General features: G+C 49.0%; 1 protein-coding gene across 4 annotated transcripts in view; it reads right to left on the bottom strand.

The window, feature by feature from the left end:
* Positions 1–323: 323 nt before the first annotated feature.
* EPHB2 (EPH receptor B2) overlaps positions 324–18,687 on the bottom strand; it is a 105,031-nt gene continuing 86,667 nt past the window's right edge. The window contains exons 7-16 of one of the 4 annotated variants that reach the window (XM_061450051.1): positions 12,934–13,096; positions 11,695–11,803; positions 11,409–11,524; positions 9,159–9,281; positions 8,515–8,762; positions 7,633–7,848; positions 6,003–6,152; positions 4,355–4,548; positions 3,525–3,680; positions 324–1,439 (exon numbers count right to left, since the gene is read on the bottom strand). In XM_061450051.1, the coding sequence (XP_061306035.1) occupies positions 1,331–1,439; positions 3,525–3,680; positions 4,355–4,548; positions 6,003–6,152; positions 7,633–7,848; positions 8,515–8,762; positions 9,159–9,281; positions 11,409–11,524; positions 11,695–11,803; positions 12,934–13,096 (1,584 nt within the window). In that variant the 3' untranslated portion in view covers positions 324–1,330. The remainder of the gene's footprint in view (positions 1,440–3,524; positions 3,681–4,354; positions 4,549–6,002; positions 6,153–7,632; positions 7,849–8,514; positions 8,763–9,158; positions 9,282–11,408; positions 11,525–11,694; positions 11,804–12,933; positions 13,097–18,687) is intronic. The other 3 variants (XM_061450053.1, XM_061450052.1, XM_061450054.1) reach the window with 3 other exon arrangements.

Below are 18,687 nucleotides of genomic sequence, written 5' to 3'. Positions count from 1 at the left end.
GGGTGATCGTTTTGTCTTGGCAAACAACTGGAAACCCAACATCAGAAAGGTCGGTCGGGCCGTGACAAACTGCAAAATAACAAACAAGCAAATGGGAGGAAATGTGCATATAAAAAAACCCAATTCTCCTGGCATATTGTCAATAAGCTGCAGATTTCCTTCCCCAGGGAAGGGGTTTAAGTTCTTGAACGATATGATGCTTTGAGATGTCATTTTTCATTGGAAAACCCCAACCAACCAACCATTTCCCACCCCAAACTCACAATCTGGTGTGAACAAAAGAAGGTAAAAAGACAAATCTCCCAACAATGACAACCGAAAAATAAAGGTACACATCAGCATTTGTAATCAAAAACTACTACATACTGTACTTGGGAAGTCTTCTGGGGAAAGATCATTGGCATCTAGTGAGGACATCACTAAAAGTCTTGTGCATATGATATGTATGAGACAATGATGCCACGGGCGGGTGGATGGACGGACCCTTAGGAAACTGTCACTCACAAAACTGTTCCATGACAAGAGAAAATAAGAGATGTAAAAAGGATTGGTTTTCCCCATCCCCACCCCCTGAAGCATTACAGATTCCTTCTCAATTGTCGGAAACAGCCTCTTCTAGTCTCAGTTTGTTTGTTTGTTGGTTTTTTTTTTTTGTGTGTGTTTTGTTTTTTTTATTATTTTTTAGAAAAAGTCTTCATCTTTTGAAGAAGTCCATCCATTTCTGAGACGCACTTGGTTCCACAGCACCAAAGAGCTTCAGCTCTCTCTCCCCTTTGATTTGCTAACAGGGGCTTTAGGGAAGGACTGCTGACCGCATGCCATTCCCAGAGCCACCAGCCCATGTGAGAAAGAGAAGTGCTTCTTGGGACCTTTCTTTGCATTCATCTTCTTGAAGAAGTCTCATTGCTCCAGAGGTGCTGGGCCCAGCTGCAGCAGCCTTGTGCAAGAGGAAACAGATGAAGCTGCTCTCTTCTCTTCCTTTGGAGACTCCCATTGGTCTTGGAGCCCTTTTCAAGAACACAATTGCTTTATTATTATTATTTAAAAATATTTCATAGTTTGTGGGTTTTGTTCTTTTTTTTTGTTTTTCTGTTGTGTTTTTTTTTTCAAAATAGTTGTCTTTTTTTGTTCCCTTTTTCCATTGCTTAAATTCTAGAAGCTCTTGGTGACTTCTCATTGCTGATGACAGGGCATTTCTTCCTGTTGCCATGATCCTCAGAGCAGCTGCCTGTCTCTGGTCCATGTAGAACACTCAAGAACTGTAGTCTGGACATACAAGGGCAAAGGGGAGCAGGGCCTCAAGGAAGAGGAGTAGGAGGACACTTCACTATCAAACCTCCACAGACTGAATTTGGTTCATCTGTGCCCTCATCACCTGGATACTGTTAAGGATTTTCTTCTGGTGTCCTGCTAAAGTGACCCCAACTCGCAGAATGTCCCTTTAGGAGGAAAAGAAACAGACACCATATAAAGACCACATTTTTCTCACAGCAGAACAAGTTCATATATGAGCACGTTCCATACATGCAACAAATACAGGCAAACCTGGTGAAACCTCTACTCTTTCTTTTTTGACCCTCCCTGGCTTTGCAATTGCAACCTACCTGCATCACCCCTGCAGTACCGGAACCTCAACAGAGACCACAGGCTCTGCTCATTGTTTGTAAGTGAATTTGCCTTAAGGTTTTCTACCCATGCATTGTTTTGTTTCTTTCTTTGCATGTTTAGATTATCTCTCTCTTTTTGTGACACAGTAACCCATTTTTTCCACCCCTGGGGACACACATCGTCAGCAGTGTGAATCTCACTCCCCCCTGCGCAGATGATGGTTGCTCTTGCTACTTTTGCTTTGATCCAATGAGGCCATCAAGTGATAAACTTTTGCTACTTACCCTCTTTGCTAAATCACAACAATCTCATTTTTATCACTGCTTCTATTTTTTATAGAGAGTGGGCACCTGGGAAGAACAAAGGTTGCGCCAAGAGCATGAAAGTGACTCTGCATTGTTCGTACCTGTGGTCACTCCACATGAGTTTGTTACTCATCTCCTCCTTGGTGGATAAATCTCAGTCATGAATTCTTCTGATCAGTGAACAGATGGCATTCAGGAGATGTGACCTGTACCTGACTGTAAGGATTTTCTCCTTCCTTGAGTGTTAAAGAATAGACTTTAAAGTGTGGCAAACCCCTTGCCTGTTTTAGAGTGGAAGTCAATGGGCAAAGAAGGGTGAACAGGTGCTCCAAGGAAAGGTGAGCAAAAATCCTCTAGCACAAGTGGCACACGAGCCTTCAGAGCATGTTTTAGACCTTGTCTCAGGCAGATGTGCTGAGCTAGAGGATTTTCCTCCTTGGATGAGTCTGGCACCTTGACTTTAGCTTTTGTTCTCATTGGGAACAAAGACCAAAGACTTCACTCGTGTCTGCAAACCAGAGTAAGACTGTGGCCCCACACAGCCCTGTGCTTCCTCAGCTTTCTGCCCTGGACACAGACACTTTGTTGGCCCAGGTGTCCCAGCCTACAGACAAACACAGGCAGGCTGGGATGTCCCGGTTTAGTCAAAGTTCTTTTTCCTTCTCCTTCAGATTCTATGGACCCTCTTTCTGTTGTATGAACACAGCCTGTAATGTGCCAACATCATCCCCAGGGCCTTGGGGTTGTATCACAGATGTACTGAACAGTCACAACTGTCAGGTGAATTTCCTAGCAGCAAATAAGAAAGCCAGAAATGGTCAGTTTGGCTGTCTGCGTGAGTGGATTCAGACCCATTAGTAGATTTAAAGACTGGAATTAGGGACCAAGTAAAAGGAATCCCTGGTTATGAGGCAGAGACATTGTAGCACTTAGAGATGGCTTTAATCTTGGTGCTCTCTTAGGCAGGTTTGCTAAAGCTAACTGCAACCAACCACAAATCTTTCACCAGAGGCATCAAAGTCCCAGCTTGCCCCAAGGGATTTCAAAACCCACCACAAACAGATTTCAGCTGCCTGCTTTCTCTGAAGAATTTGCTAAGACTTTGCCACTAGGGATGTTTTCAGTGGATGCAGGGCAATTCAGAACAAATCTGAAACCATCTGGAGTTTCAGAGGCCTTTCTTAGTCAGGAATTTGTTTGCAGTGTGCTTGTTGCCATCACTGATATGTCATACGTCCAAAAGGACCGTGGAGTCTACAAGTGCTCTTGAGTGGCTGGAGAATGGTCTGGTGCTGGCCTAAATTCTCTATGTTTTCCATGTTGGGGTTTTGGAGACCCTTGTGTGGGTCTTGTTAGTGCAGCGTGATAGTGTGGAAATGGATTCTGCAGACCCAGGCCAGCAGACAGACACACACTGTGCGGAGACAAGACAGAGCCCGCAGCACAAAGTAGATCTGCAGAAACTGAATAGACTAGAAGTGGGTCCACAGAGCAACAGGTTTTACAGGAACTACATTATGGGAGAATAAAAACTAACTCAGTAACAAGCAGTTGTTGTCAAACTGCTGAGATTTTTCCTTGTGCTTTGGGAACAGAAGCCAGGGCACTTACTCTACGGTCATCTGAGATACTACGTCAAAGGTGGTGAAGCCAGCACTGGCAAAGCTCTCCTTGTACTGGCTCATCTTGATGGCATCCAGCCATTCATCCACAGTGTTGAAGCTGGTATAATCTGGGATTGTGCGGTCAAGCAGGGGGAGGTTCATCCTGAAACACAGAAATGGGGAATGAGCAGAACAAACAGCAAAAGGCACAAGTATTTCTGCACCATCCCTCAGCTGAAGAGATCTGCACCAGCACCATTCACAGTGCCTGCACTGCACCGTAATATGAAGTACCAATCAGAAAACAGTCTAATTCAACTGAGGGAAAGATGGTGTAGAGCATCAGAGAACTCTTACTGGATCAGTTTGTAAAGGAGAGGTAGAAGCCTTCAAGGATGATGGGATGCAGCTCTAAAATCATGGCTGCAACAGGGGGGAAAATACATTCTCTGGGTGTATCTCCACCCAGTCCAAGGAAACACCATACTGCTCGATGAGGCTTTATTTGCCCCCATTGCATGCGAGATTCAACAACCAAAGCAACCACACTCATCCAGCATCACGTGTACATGAAACCAATGTGCTCCTTTAACTGCAGTTAGAGTCACTGTCCAACTCAGTGAGCTGTGGTCACCAGATCTAACCTGTCCAAGAAGAGGGACCAGAGTGACCTTGACTTCTTTGAATGCCCTTCCTATAAAGGACTAAATATCACTGGGCAAGCTGCCTCTGAAATAGCTAGCCTAGAGAGATGCAAAGATGGTACCCACCAGGACTCAAAGGACAGCAGATCTGCAAACAGAAGCCACAGGACAAGAGGAAGACAGAAATACACACCCAGAGGAAAGAGGTGCCATGGCTTTCAGGCTGTTAGGATTTCGGATCATTTTATCTAAGGTGTTGACAATTTGCCCAAATTTGGGTCTGTGGTTTCGATCTTTCTGCCAACAGTCAAGCATTAGCTGGTGCAGGGCATTCGGACAATCCATAGGTGGTGGTAGCCGGTAGTCCTGCTCAATAGCATTTATCACCTACAAAAGGAGAAAGAGAGATCAATACAGTGGCAATAAAACCCATTTAATTCATCATGTTCCTTTTCCCAGACCTTGAGTATAACTGGCATGGCCAGACATACTGCAGCGGGGCTGACTGCCTGCATTTCCTGCTGCCTGCCATCTCAGCCACCACCACGTACTACTGTAGCTCCCAACCCTCTCCACGTCATGCTATCCAGTGAGGAGATGATGGTCTTGCTCAGCTGACACGCAGCCTTGCTGACTACGTGTGATGAGCCATGCCTATAAGTCTCCTAATCCAGGGGGCGCATCCCCACTACCTTGACAAGGATGTGCAAGCCTGCAGCGTCAGGCATGAGTAAGGTGAGTCAGAGAGAAGGGTTTGTACCTTTGGACAGGTACAGAGCATAACGCAACAGCTCACTGGGAGGAGAGCATCCCTGTCCAGGGAAGGGTCTGTTTGTGAGTTACAGACAGGCCAAGCTGCCCCTGTGTCTTCCTTTCTTCAGTGGTGCTTTCCACTCACTCCTGCCAACAACCCAGTGACAGTCATGCCACGAGACAGGGCTGGGTGCACTGAGCCAGCAGTACATGTTGGATCTCCCCACGGTCCTGTGCACATGCAAACTGGAGCACGCAGTGGGGAGGACGAAGACCTTGGGCAACAGAACCAGACACATGACAACTTCGCTACAGCACATAGAGAAGGGTTGCAGCACACCTTGCCTAAGCCATGCTGCAGCTCCGCGGGCCAAACACAAGGTGGCTTTGGCTGCTGCGTGTTTGCTCTCTCCTTACTGCATTACACAACATGGGAAAATGTCTGGTCTTGCAATGTGCAGTGGAAGAAGCACATGCACAAGGGCTAGAGGCTCTTCTTCAAGAGGAACCTCCTGCAGCCCTCCATCCTCTCTACAATCAAGGAGGATGGAGCTGCACAGCTTTTTCCAGGGGCTTCTTACACATCACATCCAAGCTTGCCATGGGAAATTTAATGACCCTCTAGTGGAAGACGACCTTGACCGTGGCAGGGGGGTTGGACTAAGTTATCTTTAAAGGTTGTTTCCAACCCAAACCATTCTGTGACTCTAACAAACTTTTACCAAATGCCTGTGGTCTCCTGTAGATGAAGATGTGCTTGCTGCTCCAGGAGCTCTCAGGTCAGTGGTAGCATTTCCTTTTCCACCTGCCTGCTCCCTTTCCTCCTGAGCATGTCTACCATCCCTGAGGGTGCTCCCATTAACCCTGTCCTATTGCACTGGGTGTTGTACAGTCCCTAACCTCTGCCACAGCAGCACAAAAGCCAAAGTTATCCCCATTACTTCTTCCAAAGGCGTTGACCTTGGACACATCTCCCATGACAGAGAAGGTTGCGGACATGCCACAGGCTGGGTCTAGCTGTAGCCACGCTTTGGCCTTGCATTGCTTCCAATTTCAGTGTTTCTGCTCCTTGTTTCTTAACAACTCACATCTTGATTGGTCATATCCCAGTAAGGCCGCTCGCCATACGACATCACCTCCCACATGACTATTCCATAGCTCCACACATCGCTGGCCGAGGTGAATTTTCGGTACTGAATTGCCTCAGGTGCTGTCCATCGTATTGGGATCTTCCCACCCTGCAGGAGAAAAGAACAGGATAGTAACAGAAAGAGCAAGAGTAATTGGAAAAGACAACTGTCCAAAACTGCCCCAGGACTAACCCTAACACTGCATCAGGGTATCTGTGGTTTGTCTAGCCAAGGCCACAAAACCATCAAGGATGATGATTCCCCTCACTTGTCTGGTGACCCATCTCAAGGCTGCACCAGCCTCTTGGGGAAGAAGCTTTTTCTGTTACTCACCTTGAACCTCTCAAGCTATGGTTTTGTCAATTGCTCCTTATTGCACCATCTTGTACCACTGCAAAGAGTTTGGCTCTGTCTCCTTCGTAACTGCCTTTCAAGTACTGCAGGTCACGTACAGGCTCTCTCAACCTCCTCTTCATAGCATTAAACAAGTCCAGCTCCTTCCACCTGCCTACCCCTATAGCAGTCTTCAGAAGGACAAAACGCCTTCTGTGCTGGTAAGGTCTTTAGTGACAAAAACGAAGGGTGGAGTGACCATCTTTAGCATGGCATGCTTGATCACTGGTGGAGATGAGATGGACCGGGTAGGCTGTGGGGTCTCTGCTGTCCTGCTGGGCAACAGCAGCTCTGGAGAAATCAGTACTCTCCACTCCCATAGAGGAGCTACGCACTGAAGCGCTCAAGAGCGACACACACAGCATGGGGCCACAGGACAATGCTCTGCTTAAGGCCTTGTAGCCTTGTGATTTTCCACTAAGAACTTTGGACTTGAGGCATTCACAATTCAAGAGACTTTCTGAAGGGAAAAAAATCTTCCCCTCTGCTGAAAAATAAGCAAACCTGTGTCCTGTGGCTCTGAGAAGATTAAGGAACATTGTATTTTCTCAGTGAATAACTACCATGCCTTACTAAGGGTCTTCTAGGACTTAATAGGACTCAGACCCTGTACATGCTAGAACAAGATAATGCTCCTTAATCTCCTCAAAGCCACAAACCTCAGACAAAATCGTTTGGTTTTCACAAGAAGGGGAGACCAAGCACTCCATACCAACCACGCTGTCTTCCCCATCAGGTATAGTATTAACAGAGCTCCTGACAAGCAGCAGATTTCAAACATGGCTAAGAAGAAATGCATGGATTTCTCCCCTGCCCCGACAATGACTTCTGGGCCAATATTCATTACACTCCAGCCTTAACAGTCCTGTGCAAACCTATCGGAGCACTCCCATCTGGGCCACGCTGGGTGGTTATAATGCACCATCCCAACTAAAAGCCTTATCAAGGACATGTCGATGTTTGCAGACATGCTTGGAAGAAGACCCAGTTATCCACAGGAATAGGGCCCATCAACAGCCACAGGACAACTGGACAGGACTTGGCAAGAGAAAACCTTCCTTGGTTCATTTCATTGGTCTTTCCCATCTGGCACCTCATTTCCATTGCTGACAAATGTCAAAGGGAAGGGATCTTCCCCTTTCCCTGACTCCTTCCTTCACCACCCATCCCTCCCCCTCACGAAGAGCAGCTTTACCAGTGCACTGGTGTAGGTAGGATCAGAGGTGTCATCCTCCAGAAACCGAGAGAGCCCAAAGTCAGACACTTTGCAGACCAGGTTGCTGTTCACCAGGATGTTGCGGGCAGCCAGGTCCCGGTGCACGTAGTTCATATCGGCCAGGTACTTCATGCCTGCGGCGATGCCCCGCAGCATGCCCACCAGCTGGATCACTGTGAACTGCCCATCGTTTTGCTTAGGGGAAAAGAGGGAAAGAGTCCACATGAGAGGAGAAAATGCACAGCCTGGCATGGTCAGGCAAACAACCGGTAGCCTCTTTCTACACTGCATGTCAATACACATCCATTCCACATGTACCAAAGCTCCTTCGCAAAGAAAGAGGGCTGGAAGTCACTCTCACACCCTATGGGCATCACTGCGCTGGCTGCTGTTATCCAAAGGTGGCAGACGTGCCAGACCTTGCACAGGAGGGCTCGGAAGGGGTTACCTATTCCTAGGTTTTCTCCCTTCAACACAGTGAATTCTCCATTTCAAACTCAGACGTGTAAATATTTAGACAGAGCAGCTGGAGGTGAAGTCCTGCTGTGTTAAAGCTATGTCAGACCGTCTTTCCATGTCCACAGAGGCAGAGTTCGTACAGGCATCTGTGGGCATGTGTACAGGTAGGCACAGCCTTTTGCTGGTATGAGCAGACACACTTAACAGATGACAGCCTTGGTGCCACCTCCACTTCTGTTGCCAAAACACAGACCTCTGGACTATGCAGCAGCTGCCCCAGTGACAACAAATGCTGGGTAGTGAAGGGCACTGCTATATTGGCACAAGGAAAGGACCCTTCCCCTCCAGTCCTCCTCTGGTCCAACATAATCTCTGGAGCTACATGCACCTGGGATCTCATACCCGTAAGAAGGAGTCCAGTGAGCCGTTCTCCATGAACTCAGTAATGATCATGACCGGGGAGCTCTTGGTCACTACTCCCTCCAGGTGGATGACATTGGGGTGGTCAAACTGCCCCATGATGCTGGCTTCGCTCAAGAAGTCCCGTCTCTGCTTCTCTGTGTAACCAGACTTCAGGGTCTTGATGGCCACAAAGATCTCTCTTTTACCAGGAAGCTTGAGATGCCCACTGCACACCTCACCAAACTCCCCTGCGGAGAGGGAAACACGTTGGACTTGGCAGCCTCCCACATCTCTGCCTTTCTCCCTGAGGGACCATGCTCCCTGCATGCCCCTGAGCTCACCACCCACCATCCCATCTGTGCTTCCTCCATCGCTCCACACCAAAGGCCTCCCTTCAGGTGGATTCATCACTGGTGAGGAGCACTGCACGTGGGACTATATGCACACAGGAACTCCTTGTCTCTAGTGAGGAGATGTACTTGCTCTTCCAGTACTGGACCACCTTACTCCTGCTAGTCCAGGCTGGGGCTAAGTGCAACACATTATTGGCTTCCCAGTACATGTAAGGCTAAATCCTCACCAAAGCCTGACACCGCAAAGGAGACTGCTGCTGAGGGCCAGGCAGCCATTCCCAGTTCACCTACCTGCCCCAATCACCTGCTCAATTTTGACACAAGAGATATCGATTTCTTTTGCAAATTCCCTGACGGCCTCATTGGGATCTTCGTAGGTGAACGGATCGATATAAATCTTCATCCCTGGAGTCACTGCATAAAGGTGAGGGAGAGAGTCAGACAGACAGATGCAAATGGAATGACTGACGGCTGTCATCGAGGAAAAGAGAAACCTACTGGTGTGGGGGGATTTTTTTACCCCAGCAAATCACATCATGAAGGGCATGAAGCAGACACAGCAAGGCAGTTTGAGAGAAAACATGCAGAGCCATGTTTGCACAGGACTGTTAAAGCTGGATTGTAATGAACAGTGGCCTGTAAGTCATTGTAGGGCAGTGGAGGGCTACGTGATTAGCTAGGACTTCAAACTGACCATAGAGAACCACACATCCTCTGCAGCAGGATTTGGCTTTAGCAGACGCAGAGGAAAAGCAAGAGGAGCATTTGCTTTCAGGAGGTGATGCACAGGCACACCAATGCCACACCACACTCATCATGCTGCAGCACTGCAAGAGGACCATTTGTAGAGACTGCAGCTCTGCCCCACTGGCCTCCTCTGCATGCTGCTTCCACCTCATCACATCATCCCATTGGAGGCATGGGAAAGTGGAGAAGACCTGGGCTTAGCACTCAAGACAGGAGGGACAGTCTGGCCCTGTTCTCCTGATAGTTTACCCTGCCTGAGGTTTGGGTCCCTTCTGTAGCCTCAAAATTGCCAAGACAAGCTGTAGGGGATGCTAGGGAAACTGCAAAACCCAAGCTCTTCCTGCTAGACAGACCAGAAGACACAGTGATATGCTTATGTGCAAGGCAATAACCATGGGATCTGGTGAGGCTGGACTGCTGATGCCACGTTGCACACTACCTACACCATGACACCGCTCCTGCTTGCAGTTCTCCCCTTTCTATACTTCTTTGCCTGGCCTCGGGCTTGCCCCAAAATTAGGGGTATTTGGAGAGCAGAGCTCACAGCTCACTAAAATAAGGAGCCCAACACAACCAGAGGCACAACTCCTGGCTCCATGCATACGATTCAGGGTAGTTCCTGCAACGCTTACAGGCTCCATGCACCTTGGCAATTTGCTAACCATAAGCTGTAGCCTCTCCGCAGCTATCGCTGCTGGGGAGCCGAGCAGGCACCGTGCCTTGGACTGGCTTCTTGAGTGAGGATGTGGCTAAAAGGCACCCCAGGCCCATTATCAGTTCATCTGCATCCGGTGGCATTGTGCCTGTTCCAACAGTCGTGAAGGCACAGCTATTAATGCCATCACAGCCTGAAGTTGTCGTGTTACGTACCAGACCCCAGGAGAAAGCGTGAATGTATGTTTACGCATGCAGCACGGGCTCACAAACAACTGAGAGCTGCATTTCCATCATCTTTCTTGAGTGTCATTTCTCCTGGTAAGCTACAGCAATGCAGCCAGCACGGTGCTGCTCTGGCAGCCTCAGTGCTCTGCCTCAGGTAAATGCAGAAGCAACAGTGAGTCCTGTGCTGAAACACTACTGATGTTTTCCATCCCCTAAAGAAGGCCCAGGTCTGTACAGGAACGTGGTATTCAGAAATCCTGAAGCTGCAAGTATAACACGATGTAAACAACGACTGAGATTTGGACAAAGCAGGATTACAGTGACAGATGAGGGAGGAGAAAGGCATTTCAGAGGGCATGCAGCACTAAGAGGAATAAGTATGCACTGGGGTGAGGCAGGATGTGAAAGCAGATGTGCCTTGCAGTACGCAGGGGTGTTGGAAGGAGGATGCAAGAGAGGCCGTGTTATGTGTTGCATTAGATACCTATATAGAGATGTATCTACTAGGATTCTGGAAGCACTGGGGTGGGCTCTAGCAAAAGCACCACGAGGTATGTGGGTTCCTGCATAGGACAGTGCTCTGCAGGAGGTGAGTAGGTTGAGAAAGGGGTCTTCACTGCTGCCCACAAGCTGGGCAAAGCTCAGGAGTCAGCATAGCACGACAAGGTGTGGTGCCAGCAGCTGCAGGGGTGCGTGTTGGATGTCACAGGGATTCATAGCGCATGCACACACGTTCGCTGCACGGATGGCACACAACAACACCCAGGTCTGGAGAGGGATCTAGATCATAGGGGGCTGGCGGGTGATCTAGATAGCACAGGTCCTCCCATCTACCCATGCACACGCCAGCCTGGCTAGGTGGCCTGAGCGCTCCCCACATGCTGCAAGGGATGAGTGAACAGGAACACAAACCGAAGAGAGAGCGGACCCCCAGGCCTGGCGGGGGGCCGCAGTACGTACTGTGGCCACTGGTATAGTGCTGCAGCTTGTCGGTGTACTCAGAGTCTGCACGCTCAAAGCCCCGTCTTCTGGAAAGAAAGGGAGTCCTGAGCACCAGCACGGCTCCACTGGGGATGAAGATGCACTGCAGGGGCATCTTCCCCTCTTCATCTTCCAATCCCCATTCTCCCCTTCCCTGCCTCCAGTCACCACCCCCTTGTACAGCCCCAGCCCCAGTCATGGGCTCAGACTGACCTACCTGTTGCATACAATAATGATGACGACCACAGCAATGAGGAACACCAGTCCTGCCGCAGAGGAGCCGATGATGAGTGGCAGTTTCTCCTGGACACTGGTCTGGTATTCAGCTGGCAAGCAAGGAAGAAGGAAGGGGTTACTGGGGCACAGGAGACTAACAAGTTCACCAAGGTCTCAATGACATCCTAAACTGGAGAGACATCAATCTGATGGATGGACCACTCGGATATAGAATTGGCTGGATGGCCACACGCAAAAGAGTTGTGGTCAATGGATCAATGTCCAACTGGAGACCAGTAACGAGTGGTGTCCCTCAGGGATCGGTGTTGGGACCGGTCTTGTTCAACATCTTTGTCAGTGACATGGACAGTGGGATTGAGTGTGCCCTCAGCAAGTTTGCTGATGACACCAAGCTGTGTGTCTCGGTTGATATGCTGGAGGGAAGGAATGCCAGCCAGAGGGACCTGGATATGCTTGACAAGTGGGCCAATGACAACCTCATGAAGTTCCACCAAGCCAAGTGCAAGGTCAGGGCAATCCCAGTTCAAGTTAGATATAAGGGAGAAGTTCTTTACTGTGAGGGTGGTGAGGCACTGGCAAAGGTTGCCCAAAGAAATGCTCCATCTCTGGCAGTAATCAGGGCAAGGCTGGATGGAGTCTTGGGTGACATGGTGTAGTGTGAGCTGTCCCTGCCCATGGCAGGGGGGGTGGAACCGGATGATCTTAAGGTCCTTTCCAACCCTACCTATTCTATGATTCTAAGGTCAGAGCCCATCCCTGAGCCATGTCCACATTTGCATGGCTCTTGCTAATGGGTTTCCTGGCATGGTTTTGGTCCTGGACCTGTAGTGCTATCCCAGGCATGGCTCAGGTTGGCTGTGACTGGGGAAATGCCCCAGTACAAAGGCTGGATGGAAGTATCCCTTTTGAGTGGCAATTTTAGTCCCATGGATGCAAGCTGTGCCTTGCTCCTTGGCCTCAGGGCCAGAAAACTGGCTTGGCCTGCTTGATTTAGCAGCAGAAATTCCGAAAATAAAGACTTGGGTCTGCATTTGTCATTGACAGCTGTGCACGTGAAGATCACAAACCTTGTCTCCTCTAAACCCAACTGAGTCGACATGTCCCCATGCACCCTTGAAGCAACAGCAGGGGGACCAGCACTGCTACCAGTGCACCTCCACCTTCCTCAAGTCTCTCTAAACCCTGTGTCATCTTTATATAAAGGCATGTGAAGGCTCACCTTCAGTCATAGTCTGGAAATACATCTTGCCACTATACCGGCCATACCCAGCCACAGTACGTGCCCTCACTTGGAAGACGTAGATGGTGCCAGCTTTGAGGTTTTGCACTGCCACAGTGTTGGTGGGGCTCTTCACTGTTGTTGAGTTTAACTCGCTCAGATCCTGCCAAGAAAACACAAATCTGTCATCAGGAAAGTAAGTGGAGAATGAGACCCTGCACTTCTAGAAGGAGGAAGGGCAGGAGACCAGGGCAGCATGGATGGAGAAACAACCAGGAGGAGAGCATGGGCCTGAACAAACAGGTTATTTCTCTAAGCCTGCATCCTGTCAGGAAGACATAGAAAGAGGAATGTGAGTACGGATGTCCCTGGGCTATCAGCTCTCAGGAAAGGCTTGGATGAAGATGTTAGATAGAAAACTCAGGTCATTTCTCCGAGCCTTAAGCTCAATGGGGATGGGAACTGCTTCCCTCTTCTGTACCCACTTCCTCTTAGCACTGTCCTTCTTCCTCACTTCCTCCTCCTGTGACTGATCCAGCTCTGGTAGCCTCTCCATTCGCTCTTCTCCACCTCCTTTTGCCTGTGCTGGAGCTGAAGCCCACCTGAACATAGGGTTTTGGACCTCAAGAGAAGTACTGCTACCTGGGCCTGTGTCATGGTTTAAGCCCAGCCACCACCTCAGAACTATGCAGACACTCACTCACTCCCCCCTTTTCCCCATGTCCCAGGTGGGATGGGGAGGAGAATCGAAAGAATGTAAACCCCACAGGTTGAGATAAGAACAGCCCAATAACCAAAGTATAATATAAAAAGTATAATATAAAACTGCTACTACTACTAATAATAATAATGATAAAGGAAATAACAAGGGGAGAGAATATAAAACTAAAAGGGGAAAGGAAAAAAACCTCCACAAACACAAGCGAAGCACAATACAATTGCTCACCACCCACCGACCGATACCCAGCCTGACCCGAGCAGCGATCTGGGCCTGTCTGGGTGACTGCCCCCAGTTTCTCTCCTGGGCATGACGTGCTCTGGTATGGAATACCCCTATGGCTAGTTTGGGTCTGGTGTCCTGGCTCTGCTTCCTCCTGGCTTCTTGTGTCCCTCCTCACTGGCAGAGCATGAGGCTGAAAAAGTCCTTGATCAGGGTAAGCGTTACCGAGCAACAGCTACAACATCGGTGTGTTATCAGCACTGTTCTCAGAGTAAAGGCCAAACACAGCCCTGCACCAGCTACTAAGAAGGAGAAAAAGAACTGTTACAGCCTGCTTCACTCACTGGTTTGCAGTACCCCTGCCCAGTGACTGCTTCACCAGGGACCACGCCAGGTTTCCAAAGCTGGGCAGCCAAACAGCGTATTTAAAAGCGACAATGAGACTACCTCCAAATTTGAGCAGCCCCATCATAACGGTATAGATGGCATTGCACTTGTGTAGATGATGGATCCTTAGTAATTATGCCCTTTTAGCTGAACATCCAGAAGCACTAGTGGATGGGCAGGGTCTCCTTGGGCAAGCCACGGTACAAGAGATCAGACAGCCCCTGCCCCTCCGGGGACATGGAGAAACAGGTCAACAGAGGATGAAAGAGGGTGCTGAATGTGGTCAGGGCTATGTGGGCAGATGCTTGGCAGCCATGAAGCCTCGAAAGCCAGCTCAAAGCAGCAATATATGCAAACAGCGTGGTTTCTGGGAAACAGAGACATCTTAGGAAAGCCAAGCTGCGAGGACGAGCTCCCATAGAACAGGCACAGGCACCAGGTTTCGAATCAAACGTGTGTAGCTATGTTGAAAGCGCTCAACCTCTCTGGTAGCACCTCTGATCTGGCAGGTCAGGCTGCCTTGGCAGGATCACTGGGTGGAAGAGCTCAGCAGCTGACAGCTCAGAATCTGCGCTGGCAAGGTTACAGGCAAATCTCTGAAATCTGCTCACTTCAGGCACTGTAAAGGGCTCAGCGAGCCCAAGAGCTGCCACTCCATACAGGGTGACTAGTGAGGTGAGGTAACCTCATGGGAAGTAGGCAGGGACTGGCAGAAAGGAGGCAGACACACAGTTTGTGCAATGGCATCAAGCAGGACTGAGGATGTGACACTCCATGGGGGGGGCACAGAGGGATTTCTTCTTGTCCTGTGCTAACGTTAGAGCAGAATGAAACTCCCCATGGGGAGCAAAGCATTCCCTCCTCCTCACTAACTCCTGCAAGGACTCCTCAAGGACAGAGGGTGTCAAAGCGGTGACGAGGCAGAAGGTCCCACCTTGTGATGAACCAAGGTTTCATCACACGATGGTACAAGTCACGCAGGATGCTGCTCTCTTGTGCTGCTTTGGCTGCCTGCAGGCACAGTGAAGGAGGAGTCAGTGGAGGCTCTGCACCAAGCTTTGCACACCCTTTGCCTGGGCTGCGTCCTCAGCCTCCTCAACTGATGGAGCACAGGGTGAGTCAGAAGTTGTCTTCCTCCCCCATAAATGGTGGCGTTTGCCTTTGGGGGCTGCTGGTCTCCTTTCTTTTCTGCTTAGCCATCTGGAGATTTTGCTTTCACGTTCATTCCCTTGTGAGAACAGCACTGGTACCTTCACTCAGAGGATCTGCACAGCCAGAAGCCGTGGTACCAGCAACACAAGAGGCCCACAAAGAACAGTCATTCACTGTGGGGCTCCATACAGCAGACCATGTTGAACCAATGTTCTCCTTATGTTCCTGGGAGAGCTCGGTGCTTTCTCAATTAGACATCCTGCTGGAACAGAACTGCAAATGCACTGGCATTTGTGAGATGGATTATACCCATGACCTGGGGTCGAGCAGACTATTCTCCTCACAGCTGCAAAGCAGCTGAAAGGCAACATTCATGGAGTTAATTTCTTCTTGTATTAAGCTTTTGATTGAGCAGGGCTCTGGTGTGGATGGCTGGTAAGAGAGTGGTCTGCCAGGAATGCGTTTATCCCAACACAACGTGTAGTCAAATGTGCAGTCAAACTTGGAGGCTCAGAAACACTGATGGCACATCACTCTGCAGGGTAATGAGGAGCACCTCTGAAAACACCTCGGAGACCTCCACTATTAACAGGTTCAGGAACAGTTTTTTCTCCTAAAAAAAACTAAAAAGCCAGCTTTATCCACCTGGAGCTGGCACTGAAGGTGCCCAGGTATCACTGGGGTGTTTGGGAATTAGACTAATGGCAGTGAAAAGCTCAAGTGCAGAGAAAAACCAAGAAAGATCAAGCAAAGATGAACACACAGGAAACTTGATTGCCTTGTGTGCCTGATCAGGCCTCAGCAGTCCTTTGGACCTTTCCCAGGAAGACTAAGAGGGAAATAGGTCAGGACATGTTTACAGCTTTTAGTGCTCAGGGGCTTGCATGAATCCTCCCAGGCCCTTGGATGGCACAAACAACCCAATTGTCTTAAAATCATTTGTCCAACTGTTCGAGGGGACCTCATCCCTGCTCTTGGACGACTTTAAATTGAATGCAATGAATGGGCATGCTTACAAGATGGTTTATGACTTGGGAAATGGATGTCTGTCTGTCTGAGGAACGTGTGCTCGTGACTCTGCTCTCCTTTAATCCCAGACCACAAATAAACAAGCATTTACAGCTCTCCACCTTCCCTCATCAAACCTATTCTTTTCCCTTGGCATACAGCTCAGCCATCAGCTCTCCAGCAACCTCTGCGTTCACTTCAAACACTTTTCCCCTTCCACCCCTAGGGCTTCTGCAGTGGGTCAAGGGCATCCCAGGCAGTTTAGAGTCCAAGTCCAAGCTGTTGGGTTTTGCACAGGTTTGTTGGGTTGACTTTTTGGGGGGGTTTCTTTTTGTTTTTCCTGCTGATTTTGGTTTTAATTTGGAAATCCTAATTCAAAATAACACACTTCTTATTCCCTTGTATTTCCTTTGCTTTTGAGTCCTCGTCTGCTTCCCCTTCCCCTGAGTCAAATTTAAGCTGGAACCGAAGTCTGATCAATAGAGTTCCTTGCAACACAGTCTGTGAAAGGCCCAAAGAATCAGCAAAAAGTGTTTCTAAAAAGTCATGCTTTATCATCCAAAATCAATCAATAAATCCATACATGAAGCCAAAGGAAAACGTCAACCGACCGAATTTGGCAGGCAGCTCCTCTGTGCATCTGCACAGCAGCACTTTGCTGTGGTTCCTGAAGCAAACAGAGCCACACGACCAAAGCTAGTCCAAGGCTGCGTGCCAAATCATCACATACATCTGAATTTCAGCCCCTACGGGACTGTGTGCATTCAAGAGGGATGCTCAGATGTGGTAACAGGGTACTGCCAGCCGCTTTAGGGGTAGATCCACGGGGTCCAGAGTTTCCTGACTGATGGAGAACACCACTTGGGTGGAGATCTCCAAAGCATTTGTTCTCCCAGCCAGGAATCTGATCAATTGCATTGCGTTAAAGAGTGTCTGGATGCCTCTCACAAGAAAACTGAGCCCCTGACAGAAGCAGTGTGGCCCCTGGGACTGCAGGAAAGCTACCATGATTCTATGATAAGGCCATGAGAAGGCTGGTGAACGTCTTCTATGAGGAAAGTCTGAGTGAGCTGGGGCTTTTCAGCCTGGAGAAGAGAATGCGGAGACCTCACTGTAGCCTTTCAATACTTAAAGGAGGCTTAAAAGAAAGATGGGGACAGACTTTTTATTAGGGCTTGTAGCAATAGGACAAGGAGTAACAGTTTTAAACTGAAGAAGGGTAGATTCAGACTAGATATAAGGAAGAAGTCTTTACAATGGGAGTGGTGAAAGACTGGTATAGTTTGCCCAGAGAGGTTGTGGATGTCTGGTCCCATCCCTGGAAACATTCAAGATCGGGCTGGACAGGGTTCTGAGCAAGCTGGTCAAGTTGATGCCCCTGCTCATTGCAGTGGGGTTGGAACTGGGTGACCTTTTAAGGTCCCTTCCACCCCAAACCATTCTATGATTCTATGAAATACTGGGACAGAGCGCCTCAGCACCAGCACATGGGGTTGCTTGCCTTGTCCCCTCCGCTGGGGCTAGTGCTCCACCTGAGAGCTTGATGCCAAGAAAAGCATTGCCCGAGTGTGGCTTGGGCCACTTGTCCCTGCCATCAGGGACATGCTGTGCCCTAAGCTCTGGCAATGGGGCAAGCAGATGCTCACCTTGCGGTCCCTTGTGAAGACTGGCCACGAGCAGAAGCTTCCCCTTTAGATAAAAGCTCCATTTATTTACAGCCTCTCCCAGAAAACAGAGGGGAGGGGAAAGAAAGAAAACGGGGAAGAGATTAAGAGAAAGTAAGAGGAGGAGAATGAACTCCCTGAGATCTTCTGTCCCTACGCTGAGCGTCCATGGGGAAAAGACCAGATCTGTCTTGTTACCTTGCCACATATTCTGGGATCATTTCCAAGGGTCAAATAAATGGTTGTGATTTATGTGATATAGGTCAGGACCTATTTAACAGCCTACAAAGAAGCTCCCCCCCCCTCCCCATTCTCCCTCTGGCTCTTGGTGACGAGAAAATAGGTCACAGGCAGGCAGTGGGGGGGGATTAATCATTTCTTCTGGCAACTGCTGGGAAAAATATTTTCAGTTCCATTTAATCATACAGCTTTTTAATTAGTTAGTTTGCAATTTTTAATGTGTAGTTTATAAGCTCTTGTGTAAGGGGGCAGAATCCTGGAAGGAGAAATCACCTGCTCCCCACATCCCCTGGGTAGCAGGGATGAAGCTCACCAGCATGGCAGAGCTTGGCAGGTCCTGGGACCATGGCCATTAGGTCTCTC

This window comes from Pezoporus flaviventris, unplaced genomic scaffold (assembly GCF_033815535.1).
Source record: "Pezoporus flaviventris isolate CSIRO_AGI_PZ_B2104156 unplaced genomic scaffold, CSIRO_AGI_Pfla_v1 ptg000009l, whole genome shotgun sequence".
NCBI classification, from domain to species: Eukaryota; Metazoa; Chordata; class Aves; order Psittaciformes; family Psittacidae; genus Pezoporus; species Pezoporus flaviventris.
This window is presented reverse-complemented; position numbering and strand designations above follow the sequence as displayed.